We start from the raw sequence: 17667 nt of genomic DNA, 5'->3' as shown, positions 1-17667 counted from the left end.
CAAATATTGCACATCAGGGGGAGCCAGCATTTCACGTCCCAGCAAGTACTGGACTACAGTGCCCATTAAACGCCACCTTTTTTGCCCGATAGGTTGATGGGCGCTGTAGTCCGGTATGGCCAAAACGGCGACGTGCTGACCTCCTCTGTTACAGGTTAAATTTTAGAAGGTATTCATCTCCGACAAGCAGTCACAGTGGAAAAAATAGTGTCCCACAAAAAAAAAAAAAAAAAAAAAAGTTGTAGTATAAGATTGCCATGTGATGGGGCGGTATGACCCCCACATATAGAAAACAATTTAATAGCACCATTTAATAAGCAAAAAAATACTTTTCTTCATAACATTTTCAGCATTTTGCATGTGTAAGAATCACTACAGTCACTGCTTTGTGAAGAGCCAAACACAGGACGCATGGGAAAGTCTCTTCCGCTACCACTGTCTATCCTAGTCATTTGTACAGATAACTTTTATGAAGGGAAATGATCTCACCTAAAATTGCAGTTGGCACAAATGGGTCTGCCATGTACCACAAGCGGGGCCAAGAAGAACGGGGGAAGAAAAGAAAGAGAGAACACAAGGAGAGAGAAGAAGAAAATAGAAAATAATTGACACAAAGGCTGGTACTCCCAATACATTCACGTTAATATAGATGGCTGTATTGCAATAGAGAAAATTCATTTTCACGTTAGGTTAAACAGACATAGCAAATATGGGAGATTCTACCGCTACTTCCATGAAGGGTGTATACTGTTAATAAGGCATGACATTATAGGAGCAGTTTCCTCAGGACGCGTCACTGACACTTCGGACCTCGTCTTAAGTGCTTCAGGGAACTTTACTCACTAAAAATTCCGGGTGTGACAAGGTCAAGTGATGCTATTCCCAGAAATGGCTGCTCCTACAATGATCCGGCTTATTAAATCGAAACGCTGTCATAAAATATACTGAACGTCATGTACTGTAAGAGAGCCCCGAAGAGGAAATCAATACCTGCGAAAATAAACAGGGTTACATGGGAGCCTTTATGGGATGCACGTATTAAATATTAAAGTAACCTACATTATTACAGGAGAAATTATTAGAAGAAAGGGATCCATACGGCTTCAGAATAACAGGCACAATAGCCACATATGAGTAGAAGTAAATACAAATAAATGTAATAAAAAACATAGAAAATAAATGAATACGTCCATAACAGATAAACCACAGGATTTGGAATTAGTTCCCTTCATTATTTCAGATATAAAAATGTTACGATTGCACATTGGCTTCAGTCGCGGCTATAAAAGCAAGAAAATAGTAAAAATGGCAAAATGTTACAGTAGTTAAAGGCTTTTCCGTGTAATGCATTTGTTTAGATTGCTGAGCATTGTCTGTCCTTGTGGGGTGCACATATTTGCCTATTCTAATAATATGGGCATCACCAATAGGCTGTACACCAGACATTGTGCACTACCCTCTGTGACTGGCGCCCTATATAGGCTATATCCGAGTGCATTATAATACTAGGCAGCCGTCCACTCCATGAATGATGGGTGTGGGAGTGGTTGTGTCATCAGTATTTTGGACCTTCAGTTTGTATCATGAGGGTCTGCTGCATGCTGTAGTGCATTAATGGGGTTCTCTTATGACCATAGTTGATTTTAAGCAATAGATCTCGGAATCTTAATAATTTCCTCAATTGGATGTGTTAAAAAATGTTCCTGTGCTGAGATAATCTTATAAATGTGCCCCTGCTATCTACTGTGTAATGGCTGTGTCTGACCGTACAGGGACATGGTCTAATCATACCACATCTCCTGGGCCAGGGAGGAAGTAATAAGAGAGTATACAGACAAAACAGCATAGGTTCACAGTTGCTGCTATCTGTGAGGTAAAATATTTCTCTGCCTGTTTAGAGACAATATTTTGCCTCATAATGAGAATCAGCTGTGATCCCGTGCATTATGTCTTTATACTCTGTGTCCTCCCCAGCCCAGGAGATGTGGTATCATCACCATGTCCCTGTGTGGTCAGACACATCCATTAAACAGTACACAGTATATAGCAGGGGCACATATAAGATTATCTCTGTACAAGAACATCCAATTGTGGAAATAATTTTTATTTCAAGATCTAGTACTTAAAATGTACTTTATTGGAGAACAACCCTTTTAATGTGGTGGGCTGATCTTGGTAAATATGGCTGCTTTTTTGCAGTGATATTTTTGGAATTTTATATAATTTTCAGTGAGTTTTTTAATTTTATTGTAAGACTATAAGGGCCCTGGATGTATTGACCAATAATACATCATGCATTTTTTTAAAAATCTTTTTTGTTGCACATTTTTTCATCTTTTTCAGGGTGCATCTGAGCCCTTTTGTGTTGGTTTAGGAAAGTGGGGTGTCTGTCCTTATTGGTGCACTTATAAACAATAGTACTAGGCAGTCCGCCTAATAGAATGGCTGGGGCGTCACCAATAGGCTGTAAACCAGACATTGTGCACTACACATACCTGTGTGACTGGCCCCTATACAGTAGATGTAGAAACTTGGCACTCAAGATGAATGTGAATAGTGGTCTTTTATTGAGAAGATCTTGTAGGACCAGCACAAGCACAGACGGTTTGGTTAAAGACCTGCATCAGTGTGCATGCAGGGGGTCCTCGGAACGTAAAGCAACTTGGCAATGCCACATAGACAGTGGTGAACACTGCGTCATACCTGACTATGCCAGTTGCCAAGTTGCTATACCTTCTGAGGACCCCCTGCACGCACACTGATGAAGGTCTTTAACCGAAACATCTGTGCTTGTGCTGGTCCTACAAGTTCTTCTCAATAAAAGACAACTATTCACATTCATGTTGAGTGGCAAGTTTCTACATCTATTTGAGAAGGTTTGGAACCTAAACCTACTTGAGCACCACCCCAGAAGTGCCGTGTGTATCAACTCACTAAGTGGCCCCTATACAGGTCTTGTCTGCAGGCATTTACAGGTTCATATACTGCTATGGGGCTGTGAAGCTCAAGTCAGGAGAGCCACGGTCAGGCCATGCATTGTGGTTAGAGAGCAGATCGATTTGCAGAAATATGTGAATTAGCCACTAGCATTGTGTCCTGGTGTTGGTAAATATGTTGACTTTTTTCTGTGAGTTTTTTTTTAATTTTATGTCCTTTTCAGTGTGTTATCCATTAAAATAACAGGCAAAATAGACAAATACAAAAGTAAATACAAAGAAAAGTAACAATCAAAACACATAGAAAAGAAATAAATATGGCTAAAGGTGGTGTCACACACAGCGACGGCGACAACGACGTCGCTGCTATGTCACCATTTTCTGTGACGTAGCAGCAACGTCCCGTCGCTGTCGCTGTGTGTGACATCCAGCAACGAGCTGGCCCCTGCTGTGAGGTCGCCGCTCGTTGCTGAATGTCCTGCTTTATTTTTTGCTCATCGCTCTCCCGCTGTGAAGCACACATCGCTGTGTGTGACAGCGAGAGAGCGACGAACTGAAGCGAGCAGGGAGCAGCAGATGGCTTCTGGCAGCCTGCGGTAAGCTGTAACCATGGTAAACATCGGGTAACCAAGGGAAGCCCTTTCCTTGTTTACCCGATATTTACTTTAGTTACAGCGTCCGCCGCTCTCACGCTGCCAGTCCTGGCTCCCTGCTCCCTGCACACAGCCAGAGTACACATCGGGAAATAAGCAAAGGTTTGCTTATTAACCCGATGTGTACTGTGGCTATGAGTGCAGGGAGCCAGCGCTAAGCGGTGTGCGCTTGTAACCAAGGTAAATATCAGGTAACCAGAGAAGCACTTTGGTTGGTTACACGATATTTACCTTAGTTACCAATCGCAGCATCGCTTCCACAGCGACGCGTGTCGTTATGATCGCTGCTGCGTCTGCTGTGTTTGACAGCTAAGCAGCGATCATAACAGCGACCTACAAGGTCGCTGCTGCGTCACAGAAAATGGTGACGTAACAGCGATGTCTTTGTCGCTGTTGCTGTCGCTATGTGTGAACCCAGCTTAATAGGCGGCTTTCACACGGTGTTCTTCTCCACGTTCAGTGTTCCCATCAGGGCTTATGTCCGAACATCCCGCAAAACAGGGTTTGGACGTATGCCCCGATGGAGCCATTATCTATAATAGTGCAGACGGCGTCACCATGATTTCTGTTGTAGTTGACTACATTTGGATGTCTACCTCCAGTAGGTCTATATGCAGAAAATGGTGCACAACAGAGCACACGGTGACCCCTGTCTGTCCATTAGATCTCATTGGTAAGCCTTGAGTTCATTTTATTTGAAACCCACTTTTATGCTCATGTAGAGCCATTTTATCATTGTTAAGTGTGTATAATAGATTATAGTAATGTGCTTTGTTTTTTTTAGTAATGTGTTTTTGGCCTACACAACATCAGAAACAGTGAAGTGAAATATAAAATATTTTTGTATACAAATCGCTCAGTAAACAAAAAAGTCTGCCTGTTTAGGAACAGAATATTACAACACACTATTGCCATAAAAATATACTTTACTATATAAAGTTCTTCCAAACTGTTGATAGGGAGGAGAGAGATAAATCTATCCTGACGGTATTGTCACTTAATTAACGCACTAGAAAACTAGAGTGAAATAATAATCTCTGTAGAGCGGACATAGTGCCCACAGGTCCCACAGAGCTCACGGCTCGCTGTTATAGAGGCACACTCGGTGGCTTACCTGGGTAGTAAGAATTAGGCACAGTTGTACTTAGTGTGTTTGTTTTCATTGTGAATGATGAAGGCGAGGACACAGCTGTAGATAAAGACACATGTATAAATTATACACAATGAGCGGTAGTAAAAGTCATCTGTCATCACCATCAAACCATAAAATACTGTCAAATGTGATAATTCTGCACCTGCTACAACCATAACTTATATAAAAGTCATAGTCCATTCACCTTAACAGCGTATTAAAGTAAAAGTGTATAAAAAATAAGACAACATTGATTATTACTTCTAAAGACTAGACAAAGGACCAGGGGGCACGTGCTACAGGTGGAAGAAAGGAGATTCAAACAGCTAATGGGAAAGGATTCTTTACTGTTAGAGCACAATTTTTCTTGGGGTGATTTACTGAATTGTGCATATACTAAATCTGAGTCAAAACAATATGACCTCAAGTTTATCAACAACTCTGGTCCTAATGAGGAGGGTGTTGCAATAAGATTTTCTTGATTCATTAGGACTACCTCATGTCACAAGTGGGCAGGTTCTTCATCATATTTTATTCACACTGCTCCTGGGTGTTCTGTATGTTTTTGGTTTTTTTTTCATATTTGACTTAAAGATGCAGAGATACTGTTCTTTTTATTTAGTATTAATTTTCATTGTCTTTACCAAGGGCGCAGTGCCGACAGGGCAATAGAGCAGAATAAAGACAAGATCCCAGTAAATCCGGTGAGCTACGTTGCATTGGGAGAGATCACTAAATGAAAAGGCTTAAAGGGAACCTGCCACCAGTTTTTTTTGGCATATAAGTGGGGCCACCACCACTGGGTTCTTATATACAGCATTCTAACATGCTGTATATAAGAGCCCAGACCACTGTGTAAAACAAAAAAAACACTTTATAATACTCACCTAAATCGGTTGCTGCAGTGGATGTGGGTCAGATGGGCGTCTCCGTTCTCCCGTGCCGGCGCCCCCTCTTTCGGCCATCTTCGTCCTCCATCTTCTGAAGCCGCCGTGCATGATGCGTCTGACGTCATACACACTCGCCGGCATTCAGGTCCTGCGCAGGCGCACTTTAATCTGCCGTGAGCAGGGCAGATCAAAGTATTGTAGTGCACATGTGCGGGAGTGGCGAGTGTGCATGACGTAGACGCGTCATGCACCGCAGCTTCAGAAGGAGGATGAAGATGGCCGAAAAAGGCGGGTACCGGCACCAGAGGAAGAAGACGCCCATTCGAGCCGCAGCGATGGTTTAGGTGAGTATTATAAAGTGTTTTTTATGTTCTACACAACGGTCTGGGGTCTTATATTCAGCATGTTAGAATGCTGTATATAAGAGCCCACTGGTGGTGGCAGCAGCTTACAGGGCAAAAAAAACTGGTGACAGGTTCCCTTTAACTCCCTAAAACTATATAGTGAATTTAAAAGCAAAGAAAACATGAATACTTAGCAGCGGGAATAATAAATTACTAAGCATTTAAGGCCTGGTAATAAGTCTTCCTTAATAATAGGCATGCTAATAACTTTCTAGATGTTGTGAAGTCAGTTGCAGAAGAGGTAAGTTATTAATAAAAATCTAAACCAAATAATTATGAAGATGTGGTATAAACTAGACTATGTGTTGAATGAAGACTGAGGTTTGAGGAGTATCTATCATTAGTATGTAACTAGTGATTTTATTTAAAAGGAATGTCATCAGGTTTTTGCTACCTCATGTGAAAGCAGCATAATATAGGCAAAGAGACACTGAATCCAATGATGTATCACTTAATGTGTTTGGTGCAGTCATTCTGACACAACCAGAGGTTTTAGATTTTTCATGCAGCAGAGTTGAAAAAGCTAACCACACCCATACCAGGCTCTCTATGTATAATGTCAATAGACAGTGAGCTGCTTATCAGAAGAGAGGGGTGTCGGACTACCAGGCACTCCCTGCTAAGGGGTGCTTCACACACAGCGAGCTCGCTGCCGAGATCGCTGCTGAGTCACGCTTTTTGTGACGCAGCAGTGACCTCATTAGCGATCTCGCTGTGTGTGACACTGAGCAGCGATCTGGCCCCTGCTGCGAGATCGCTGCTCGTTACACACAGCCCTGGTTCGTTTTCTTCAAAGGCACTCTCCCACTGTGACACACAGATCGCTGTGTGTGACAGCGAGAGAGCGACAAATGAAGCGAGCAGGGAGCAGGAGCCGGCGTCTGGCAGCTGCGGTAAGCTGTAACCAAGATAAACATCGGGTAACCAAGGTGGTTACCCGATATTTACCTTAGTTACCAGCCTCCGCCGCTCTGACGCTGCCTGTGCTGCCGGCTCCGGCTCGCTGCACATGTAGCTGCTGTACACATCGGGTTAATTAACCCGATGTGTACTGTAACTAGGAGAGCAAGGAGCCAGCGCTAAGCAGTGTGCGCGGCTCCCTGCTCTCTGCACATGTAGCTGCATTACACATCGGGTTAATTAACCCGATGTGTACTGTAGCTAGGAGAGCAAGGAGCCAGCGCTCAGTGTGCGCGGCTCCCTGCTCCCTGTACACACAGCTAAGCGGTGTGCGCTGGAAACTAATGTAAACATCGGGTAACCATACCCGATGTTTACCTTAGTTACCAGTGTCCGCAGCTTCCAGACGCCGGCTCCGTGCAAGCGCAGCGTCGCTTGCACGTCGCTGCTGGCTGGGGGCTGGTCACTGGTGAGATCTGCCTGTTTGACAGCTCACCAGCGACCATGTAGCGATGCAGCAGCGATCCTGACCAGGTCAGATCGCTGGTCGGATTGCTGCTGCATCGCTAAAGTGTGAAGGTACCCTTAGTCCCAGCAATGATAAACTCCTCATGCTAAAATAATCAGCTTAAACAGGCAGCTTGATAAAAGATGCATCACTGTGTTTTAACCCCTACCTCATGCTGTCCTCAAAAACCTGCTGACAGATTCCCTTTAAGAAAAGAATATGCTGATCTACGCTTAGATACAGTCAACTTGAACTAGCCAGTCTAAATGTGAAAAATATATCAAAGTGGCTCAGGCTGTTTGATAAATTTGTTGCTTTTTCAAGTCTAGGTTTATACTATCTATTAGCTGGCTTACTTTGTACAAAAATATTAATGACATTTTGAAAATATTGGTGCTCCTTGAATTGCAAAGTGCTGCGGAATATAAATACATTTTTTTATTATTATTATTATTATTATTATTATTATTACTACTACTACTACTACACTGTGTCACATTGTAATTTATGCTAGGACATAATTCAATACTTCTTGGCAAGTTAAGTGTAGAGATGTAAATTTTTCATGATTTTTGAGTCTGTCACCCTCAAAACACTAACCAAACCACTTACACAGGTATGTAGGGAACATAACCCCTAAAAGATCATACTAGTGGTATAGGTTTTAGTTATTTAGTTAGCAAAAGAAAAACTATTTATTTTCTATGCAAATGAGAGGGCTTTGGTATACTTTTGGAGTCATCAACAGCTCAGTGCAGCATTACAGCCCCTCAATTTGTATGCTGAGCACTGTCATATCTTGATTGAGAGCACACTCTACAGCCGCACTCACATAATGTTATTGTTCTCAGCAGCACATGCCCCATACAAACAGCAGATGTGCTGCAGATTACATGATACATGATAATATGGGGACAGAATAATCTACTAGTGATCGTTTTGTGCTCATGATTCTGCGTCAACGTATGTAAAGAGGACTGGAAAATCAGAAAAACTTCAATATTGTCGATCGCGCTACTTTAACGCTCTGAACTCAGCGCTTGTAAATGTAACGTGAATGGTTGCGTATGATGGTGCAATATGTGAGCTTTTAGGACCCCACTTTAATATTTTTCTCAGGGTCCCACTTTGTCCAAAGCCAACCCTGCTCCCCTGCTTGTAATAGCTTTTTTTCCCAGAAAGGTATTCATAAAAAATTGGTGATGGTCTAACAGGGGCGTAAGTAAGCCATGTATCTCCTGAATAAACCCCCTACCCATTACTGTCAGTGTGGTGTGGCAGATTAATCATACCTCTTTATGACACGTGGAAGATTAAAATCATTCACAGGGTCTCTGGAGATATTCTACAGAAATTCCCTTCAGTCTGGTTATTGAGAATGCCTAAAAAATGTATTCATGTAGAAGTGATGAGGGGACGACACTTTATTTACTGCGGCCTGAATATTTGATTTTCACGCCTCCACTATGTGACACGAGGATTAGTGCCGCTTTACTGCAATGTTATCGGACGGCACTATGGTTAGATGACACGTTTGGAGACTGGCAGGCTAGCACAGTCAAAAATGTCACATTGCTTTCTGTAAAAGCCCAATTTCCAATATAGTTCTAAATAGTCACAATGAGCATAATGCGCCTGTACGGTAAAGGAAGCGCCTACAGCTCCGGCAATACACTTTCTAACTTGTTATGATTATTTAGAGAAAATCCTGAATGCATCAGCGACTGTTCAAAACGCAAAGTGATTTAAGACACAGCATGAGGGAAGCAGATTTTCCATAAATGACTATTTTGTCCATTAAATTGATTGGTTAATGAGGTGGAAAAATGTCTTAAAAGTCACTCATGTTCACTTCAATTGCTTCCCCCTCCGTGCATTAGTAAAAAAATAAAACAGAGTGCTGGAGCAAAATCATTTACAACTTACATCTGCCATTTAGATTGTGAGTATCCATAAAAGAGAACGCTTCATCACAGTTAGTGCCTTGCTCGGTGTAGCTTTTATCCATTGAATTCACCATCACTGTCATCTCCTGACGAGTGTTGCTCAGGGTCTCCTTCCGTTTCTTTGCCAGTTTCCTGCAAAATAATATCAATAACACACTTTCACTGAAGCTTAGTAACACGGCGTAAGAGGTGCGGTGGTGGAGAAACAGTGCGCTACATGTAGTAATGGTACATGATAACAGGGGTCTCCAGATTTACATTATTTATTGCAGTTCAGAATATGTTATTCACTCCTCTGCTGAGCCACATTACATAAAGCGATGCAGGAGTACAGTACATTTCTTAGTCCAGATGTGTCATTATACTGAAATGTGTACTTGACGTTGTCAAATACATGCCACGGGGTAAGAATCAAATCTGCGTTATTTGTAATAGAGAGACACGTCCGCTCTCCTACAAGCCAAAATAGAAAAAAACACAACATTGCAGATTGGCTACTAGGAAAGCTGAAAGAATATAGAGCACAGTAAGGCCCTGTGCGCACGCTGCATTTTTTGCTGAGTTTTTACCACATGTTTTGGTGCAGTTTGTTGCCCAAAACTGCATGTCTTTCCTTCTCCCAGCAAAGTCCATGAGAATTCAGACATGCTGTGCGCACCTTGCTTCTTTTTACCTTGCAGTTTTGGGTGCAGAAAACAGAAGCAGCATGTGAATTCTTTGAGTGTTTTTTGTCCTGCGTTTTTAGCCCTTCCTGATTGATTTTGCTAATAGTGATGGGAGAACACAGTACCGCATGGCTTCCAAAGTACCACAGTGCTGGGTCCGGCGCTCTCAAGGAAATCTAGGTATTGATGCACTCGGTTAATAAAGAAAAATAAAGAAAAAACAATACAGCAAGTGGGCTATACTTACAGAATCTACGGCGAGGCTGTAACTGCTCCCACGGATTCTCATTCTACTTCTGGGGCTGCTCATTAGCCTCATCCATGTGTACTACTTTCCACACCCACCAGCATCTGTGATTAGTTGCAGTCAGATGCGCCCTTAGGCTTGTGTGACAGCGTCTGACTTGAACCAATCACAGACCGTCTGCGAGTCTATATTGTGCTGTAAAACTAAATAAATAAATTAAAAAATTGTCGTAGGGTCCCCCCATATTATGATACCCAGCACAGATAAAGCATAAGGCTACAGGCTGAAGCCCCAAGCCGTGCACTTATCTATGCTGTGTATCAAAATAAAAGGAACCGCATGCGGATTTTTTTTTTTCTTTAATTATTTTTTTAAATAGTTAAAAGAAAAAAAAAACAGTGTGTGGTGCCCCTTCAATTTGATACCCAGCCAAGACAAAGCCCTACAGCTGTGAGCTGGTTTTCTCAGGCTGGGGAAACCCATGGTTATTGACTGCAACCAATCACAGACACTGGTGGGTGGGGAAAGCAGTGCATATGGATAAGGTTAATGAGTGGCCAAGGGAGAAGAATGATCTGCCGCAGAAGCATTGTGGAAGTATAGCGCGCCTGCTCTAATTCCCCTATCTCTTGTACCACCATTTTCAATATATATATATATACTGTATATATATATATATATATATATATACATATATGTGCGTGTGTGTATGTGTGTGCGTGTACCTAAGTATGTAGATATATACAATATAAACAAGTTGATGAACTGCGGTAATAGACCAGTGCCAGACCATCAAGCCTGGGGCTGTTCCTCCCTTCATCCATGTTTGCTGGTCTGGCACTGTGGGGGCAAGTTCTGACTTTGTGCTGGTGTGTGTGGTTCTGCCACACACGCTGGCACCTGGACTGCCCCTTTTTTACTCGCAGTTGTCAGCCCTTGCAGCATGGGAGCGGTTCTGACACTTCTCAGGTAGGTGATGTTCTTATACGGTCCTGCGCATTACACGAGACCTTAGGGTACCTATATAAATTATAAATATAGTGTAGGGACCCCCCTTATAGAGATTTGCCGTGACGGGGCAGGGGGGCTCAAATCATTGATCAATTATTTGCCAAAAATCTCATTGAACTGTCACAGTAGGAATGAATTTGTGAATTTTACACTCTTTACTTTCTCATTGTTGCATGCCACTCATAGGCAGTGCTGGCTCCCCTCCTTTTTGCATATATATATATATATATATATATATATATATATATATATATATATATATATATATATATATATTGTATATAAAACACCCTATATGACATATTATATTTACACGTTATTACACTCTGTAGATATTCATCACACTTGCCCATGCGCGGTGGTCTAATGAAGTTCTCTCGGAGTGATCACTTTTGCTGTTCTCGCTTTGGTTTTCTGAGAACAATTTCCCCTCCAGATCTGAATATCGCATGTATTGAAATGACTTCAATGCAGCTGCAGGAATAGTCTGGGGCTAATTGATTTACATGAAGAATGAACTTATTAAGAAGTGCCATAATACAAATGTGTTTTATAAGGCTGCACATTGTGCAAGGCTGCTTTGTTCTCTCATATACTTTCTATCCAGATTTAATCTCAACTAGCATTATCACTGAAATGTATAGATAATCCAGTTATGACTTATCAAAGCAAAGCAATTTATCTGCATTGTTCATGTTCCTCATCTCTGGAACAGAATGCCTCGATGTTCACTGATATTTTAGGTATACGGACCATATCTAAATTGACTTTGTAAGTAGCTTTTCTTTGTGGCACATATTTTTGTATTATTTTTCTGTCAATCATGTTCCATTCATTCTGTATTTCTAGCATTATTCCTCTATGCTAAGCAGTGCGAATCAGAGTCATACTGTGCATGTAGCCTTTATTACTGAAATATCTTATTATTTCTTTACATTTCCTATTATTTTTCAAAATACCAATAAACAGTCATATTGGAATTGAAGTGCATAGCATGTATGTAGAAAGAATCTCTTCATTAGATAACTGGAAAACCGCGCTCAGGCATTGTGCAATGGTCGTGGATTTTCTATGTGGGTTATGCACTGAAGATCTGCAACAATTTACAGAAAAATACATATGGATGAGGCATGTCTTCCTGAAGTGTTCAGAACAGAATTATGTTATCAATGTGCTTTGTTAATGATAACTAGTCCAGTCCTTTCACCCCGCACGCCACAGTTAGGAAACAAAAGGTTATTCTCGAATTAGCCTTGAGAAAATCACAGTTTACTCATATTCTTTTTTAGTGGCTTTAAATTAAAAATAAACTCTGAAATTGAGGATAAATCCCATGTGAGTTAATTTTCAAATGTCTTCATAAATATACGGGGTAAATTTCCCGATTGTCAATATGGCAAGCGAGAATATAACAAAGAAATATCTTGGATCAAGTTCTCAGGGGGTTACTGTTACGAGGGGGACCCGGGGAAGCGTGCCAAGATGGGAAATGGACTGCTTCTGCCGGTCAAGGTCCACTGTGCGGTGTAAGGGACCGCCGCTATGGTGGGTGAAGAGTGAGCGGGTTGCTGCTAGCGATCGTCTGGAATGTCACAGACGATCTATGTACACCGATCTGCCCTAACCCCTGAGGGTTGTATGGCACAGATCTCACGGCTCGGTGTACCTGTTGCACGGGGAAGCACAGAGGTGCCCACGCACGTGTGCCAGTGGAAGTCACGAGAATATGGCACGAGGGTAGCACAGAGGTGCCCACGCACGTGTGCTTTCAATAACCAGGTGAGTCCAATGGAGACTTGAGGAGCTCACCTGGGACAGGAACACGGCCTGTTGACGGGGGTACTGCCGGAGCAGCAAGGCAGGAACACGGCCTGCAAACGAGGTACTGCCGGAGCAGCAAGGGCCAAGCCCACAAGAGACAGTAATGCCTGAGCAGTGGCGTGGCAGCACGCTGCCAGACATCCAAACATAGAAGGACGGTCACGCGCCGCCATGATGGCAGGGGGAGCTTTTAAGGAGGTGCAGCTCCACCCGAGGGCGGGCGCGAGGCGGAGATGACGGACTTGACCCAATCAGGGTCCACGACGTCCCAGCCTGGCCAGTCAGGATTCACCACGTCACCAGCCTTGTCATCAAGCCGTGTGACGTCAGTGAGCGAATCAGGACCCACCACGCATTGCACATGCTCACCCTCCTGCCTCTGGGAAATAGAGGCGGGATCCTCGGTCTCACAATGTGCAGAGATAACGGGAATCTCACTGCTTCCCTGAGCAGTAAACCTCTGCACATTGCGCAGCCTCGCAGACCTTCGGGGCCGCTGAGCAGGAGAGTCTGCGGCAGGCCAGGAATGGGAGACCGCTTCACTCCTTGTAACAGGAGAACCACTAGGTGTCACCCTTCTGCTGCCTCTCTGAGAAGGCATCTCCTGCACACTGCGCAGTCTGGCAGACCTTCGGCGCTGCTGAGCAGGAGTGCTCGTGGCAGGCAAGGAATGGGAGACTGCCTCAGTCCTTGCCTGAGGAGAGCCACGAGATGTAACATTACCCCCCCGTCTAGGCCCCCCCCCCCGTCCGTGCTCGAAGGCCGCTATCAAACCCGGGGCGCGGATATGATCCTCCAACTCCCAGGATCTATGCTCCGGACCACGGCCGGCCCACTCCACGAGGTAGTACCTCTTGCCCTGTATGACTTTTGTTTCCACAAGTTTTGCCACCTCAGGGTCGTCGGACGGGGAGTCGGTTTGAGCCGGCAGGGACCCCGAGAATTTATTAAGTCGTACGGGTTTCAGGAGGGACACGTGAAAGGTGTTGGCTATAGCCCAGTTTGGAGGGAGCTGGAGTCGATATGCCACTGGGTTTACCTGCTGTAGTACTTTAAACGGACCCAGATACCTAGGGGCGAATTTGGCTGCCTGTACCCGTAGGTTAACATTCTTAGAGGACAGCCATACTAGGTCATCAGGGGCGAAGGATGGTGCAGGGCGGCGGCGAACATCAGCCGTTGTCACCATCCGGTCTTTGGCCCTTTTAAGAGCCTCTTGGGTGTCATCCCAGATCTCCCGGGCCTTGGTCGCCCAATCCTCCACTCTAGTATCGGGTGACGTAATGGGCATCGGAACCGGGATTCTGGGATGTTGTCCGTTATTGAGTAGGAACGGAGTCTGGCCAGAGGATTCATGGACCGAATTGTTAATGGCAAATTCGGCCCAAGGAAGGAGGTTAGCCCAGTTGTCGTGGTGCGCGGATATAAAATGGCGGAGGTAAGTTACCAAGGTCTGATTAGTCCTCTCCACTAGTCCATTGGTCTCGGGATGGTATGCGGAGGAGATGTTCAGCTCTATCTGCAGGAGCTTACAGAGCTCTCTCCAGAAGCGAGACGCGAACTGGGGACTCCGGTCGCTCACCACCTTGTCAGGCATGCCATGCAACCTAAATACATGCCGAATGAACAAGGTGGCGAGAGCACGTGACGTCGGGAGTCGTGGGAGAGGCACCAAGTGGACCATTTTAGAGAAGTGGTCCGTGATGACCCATACGACCCTGTGCCCTGCTGACTTGGGCAGATCTCCCAGGAAGTCCATCCCTACCACTTCCCAGGGACGATCCGGCACTGGCAGTGGGTGAAGAAGACCTGCCGGTCTCTGCCGGGACGGCTTATTCCGAGCACACGACATACAGGCTCCCACATATTCCTGTATGTCCTGGGGTAGTCTCGGCCACCAATAATGCCTGGTCACCAGGTCTCTGGTCCTTTTGACCCCGAAGTGACCCCCGACCTTGGAGGCATGGGCCCACGATAGCACCTCGTTCCGTAGTTCAGGGGGAACGAGGGTTTTGCCAGGTGGCACCTGGTCCAAAGAAGTGGGAGTGACCATCCTCAAGCTGTCCGGAGGTAGTATAAGACGAGGCTCCTCCTCGTCCTCCTCCAACACAACCATACAACGTGACAAGGCATCGGCCCGTACGTTCTTCTCACCGGCCAGGTGGCGGATAATAAAGCGGAACCGGGAGAAGAATAAAGACCAACGGGCCTGCCTTGGGTTCAGGCGTTGTGCTGTCTGGAGGTATGTGAGGTTTTTGTGGTCAGAAAAAACCTCAAATGGATGCTTCGCACCCTCCAGGAGATGCCGCCATTCCTGTAATGCTAGTTTCATCGCCAGTAACTCCCTATCCCCTATGGAGTAGTTCCTCTCGGCCGGAGAAAAGGTCTTGGAGAAAAAGAAACACGGATGTTTCCTTCCTCGTTCGTTTTTCTGGTACAGGACTGCACCTGCACCGACCGAAGAGGCGTCTACCTCCAGTAGGAAGGGTTTGGAGATGTCTGGACGATGAAGGATGGGAGCTCTGGAGAAGTAAGTTTTGAGAGTGTGAAATGCCTCTACCGTTTCCCGTGTCCATGCTTTGGGATTAGCGCCCTTGCGGGTAAGGGCAATGATGGGTGCTGCCACCGTCGAGAAGTTGGGAATGAACTGGCGATAATAATTGATAAACCCCAAGAATCGCTGGATCGCCTTCAGCGAGCGGGGCTCAGGCCAGTTCATCACTGTCTCCAACTTCCCCGGATCCATTGCTAACCCCTGACTGGACACTATGTACCCCAGGAACGGCAAGGATTCCTGTTCAAAAACGCACTTTTCCAGCTTAGCATATAACGAATGGGTGCGGAGCCTCTTAAGTACTCGGATGACATCCCTCCGATGGGTGGTAAGATCGGGGGAGAAGATAAGAATGTCATCCAGGTATGCAACCACGGAAAGATACAAATCCCGGAAAATGTCATTCACAAAGTCTTGAAATACGGCGGGGGCATTGCAGAGTCCGAAGGGCATTACTAGATACTCGTAGTGACCGTCCCTGGTGTTAAAGGCGGTCTTCCACTCATCGCCCTTTCGGACTCGCACTAGATTATACGCCCCGCGTAGATCCAGCTTTGTGAAGACCTTTGCCCTGCGGAATCGATCAAATAGCTCAGTAATGAGGGGCAAAGGGTATTTGTTCTTGATTGTGATTGCATTTAATCCCCTGTAATCGATACAGGGGCGCAGATCCCCTTCCTTCTTCTGCACAAAAAAGAACCCTGCACCAGCCGGTGAAATAGACTTGCGAATGAACCCCTTCGCCAGGCTGTCCTGAATATATTTGGACATAGCCTCCGTCTCTGGAGCAGAGAGTGGATACACTCTGCCCCTAGGGGGCTCGGAGCCTGGCTTCAGGTCTATTCGGCAATCATATGGCCGGTGGGGAGGAAGAGTATCTGCGGCCCTTTTGGAAAAGACATCCATGTAGGCCTCATAAGGTGTTGGTAAACCCGGCCCCTCAGTATTCCCTGAGGACCCAACCGACCTAATGGTAGCGGGTGGTTCGGTAGTCACTAGGTGCTCTCTACAGGATCCTGCCCAGGATGAGATCTCCCCTGTTGCCCAGTTGAGTATAGGAGCATGCTGTCTCAACCAGGGAAGACCCAGTAGGATCTCATCCGTCCCCCCTGGAAGCACCAGGAAGGACACCTGCTCATGGTGTCCCGGTGGTACATCCATCCTGAGAGGGATGGTGATCTGGGTGATAGGATCGAGTAGTATGGAACCGTCGACTACCCGGACCCTGAGTGGCTTGGGCAACAGAACCAGGGGAACTGAGTATCGGGTTGCCAGGGAGGTCGAGATGAAATTGCCTTCAGCGCCTGAGTCCAAGCAAGCCAGGGCAGAGAAGAGAGTAGTGCCGAACTGCAACTGGGCGCTGATAGTCAACCTAGAGGGAGAAGTAGCGTCTAGAGTCCCCCCTCTGATAGAAACTAGACGCTGTCTTTTCCCGACGGTTTGGGACATAGGGTAGCTATGTGTCCCCTCTGCCCACAGGAAAAGCAGATGACACAAGACCGAGAACCTGGGGCAGAGGAGACCACCTTGGACACTTCCATTGACTCCACGGAGTCGCCTACAGGACTGGCTGGGGGACCTGTCTGATGGAAGACGGGAGTCAGACGCTTTTTAGGCCGAGAAGACGTGGGTGCTGAAGAGACCTCGAGCCTTCGCTCCGCCTGGCGGATGTCTATGCGAGAGGCAACCTGAATCAAGGACTCTAAAGTGGCAGGCACCTCACGTGTGGCCAGTGCGTCTTTGACAAACCCTGCCAGGCCCTCCCAAAACACAGGGACAAGGACCTTATCCGGCCAGTCCAGCTCTGCGGCCAGTGTCCTAAAGTGTACAGCAAAGTCCCCGACTGAAGCAGACCCTTGCCGAAGTCGTAGGAGGCGCAGCGCGGAATCGTGGGTGACTTGAGGCCCGAGGAACACCATTCTCATGGCCCCAAGATAAGCTGCTAAGTTATTCACCACACGATCTCCGCGCTCCCACAACGGCGTGGACCACTTCAGCGC

The 17667-nt window shown here is 45.6% G+C and overlaps 1 protein-coding gene across 7 annotated transcripts in view; it reads right to left on the bottom strand.

The window, feature by feature from the left end:
- The window catches only part of PTPRM (protein tyrosine phosphatase receptor type M), a 993494-nt gene that overhangs the window by 218294 nt on the left and 757533 nt on the right, over window positions 1–17667 (bottom strand). For 4 of the 7 annotated variants that reach the window (XM_075314524.1, XM_075314526.1, XM_075314528.1 and 1 more), the window contains 3 exons: window positions 9350–9501; window positions 4704–4778; window positions 490–516 (listed from right to left, as the gene is read on the bottom strand). In XM_075314524.1, coding sequence (XP_075170639.1) covers window positions 490–516; window positions 4704–4778; window positions 9350–9501 — 254 coding nt within the window. The remainder of the gene's footprint in view (window positions 1–489; window positions 517–4703; window positions 4779–9349; window positions 9502–17667) is intronic. The other 3 variants (XM_075314525.1, XM_075314527.1, XM_075314531.1) reach the window with 1 other exon arrangement.

This window comes from Anomaloglossus baeobatrachus, chromosome 6 (assembly GCF_048569485.1).
Source record: "Anomaloglossus baeobatrachus isolate aAnoBae1 chromosome 6, aAnoBae1.hap1, whole genome shotgun sequence".
In the NCBI taxonomy this organism is placed as follows: Eukaryota; Metazoa; Chordata; class Amphibia; order Anura; family Aromobatidae; genus Anomaloglossus; species Anomaloglossus baeobatrachus.
This window is presented reverse-complemented; position numbering and strand designations above follow the sequence as displayed.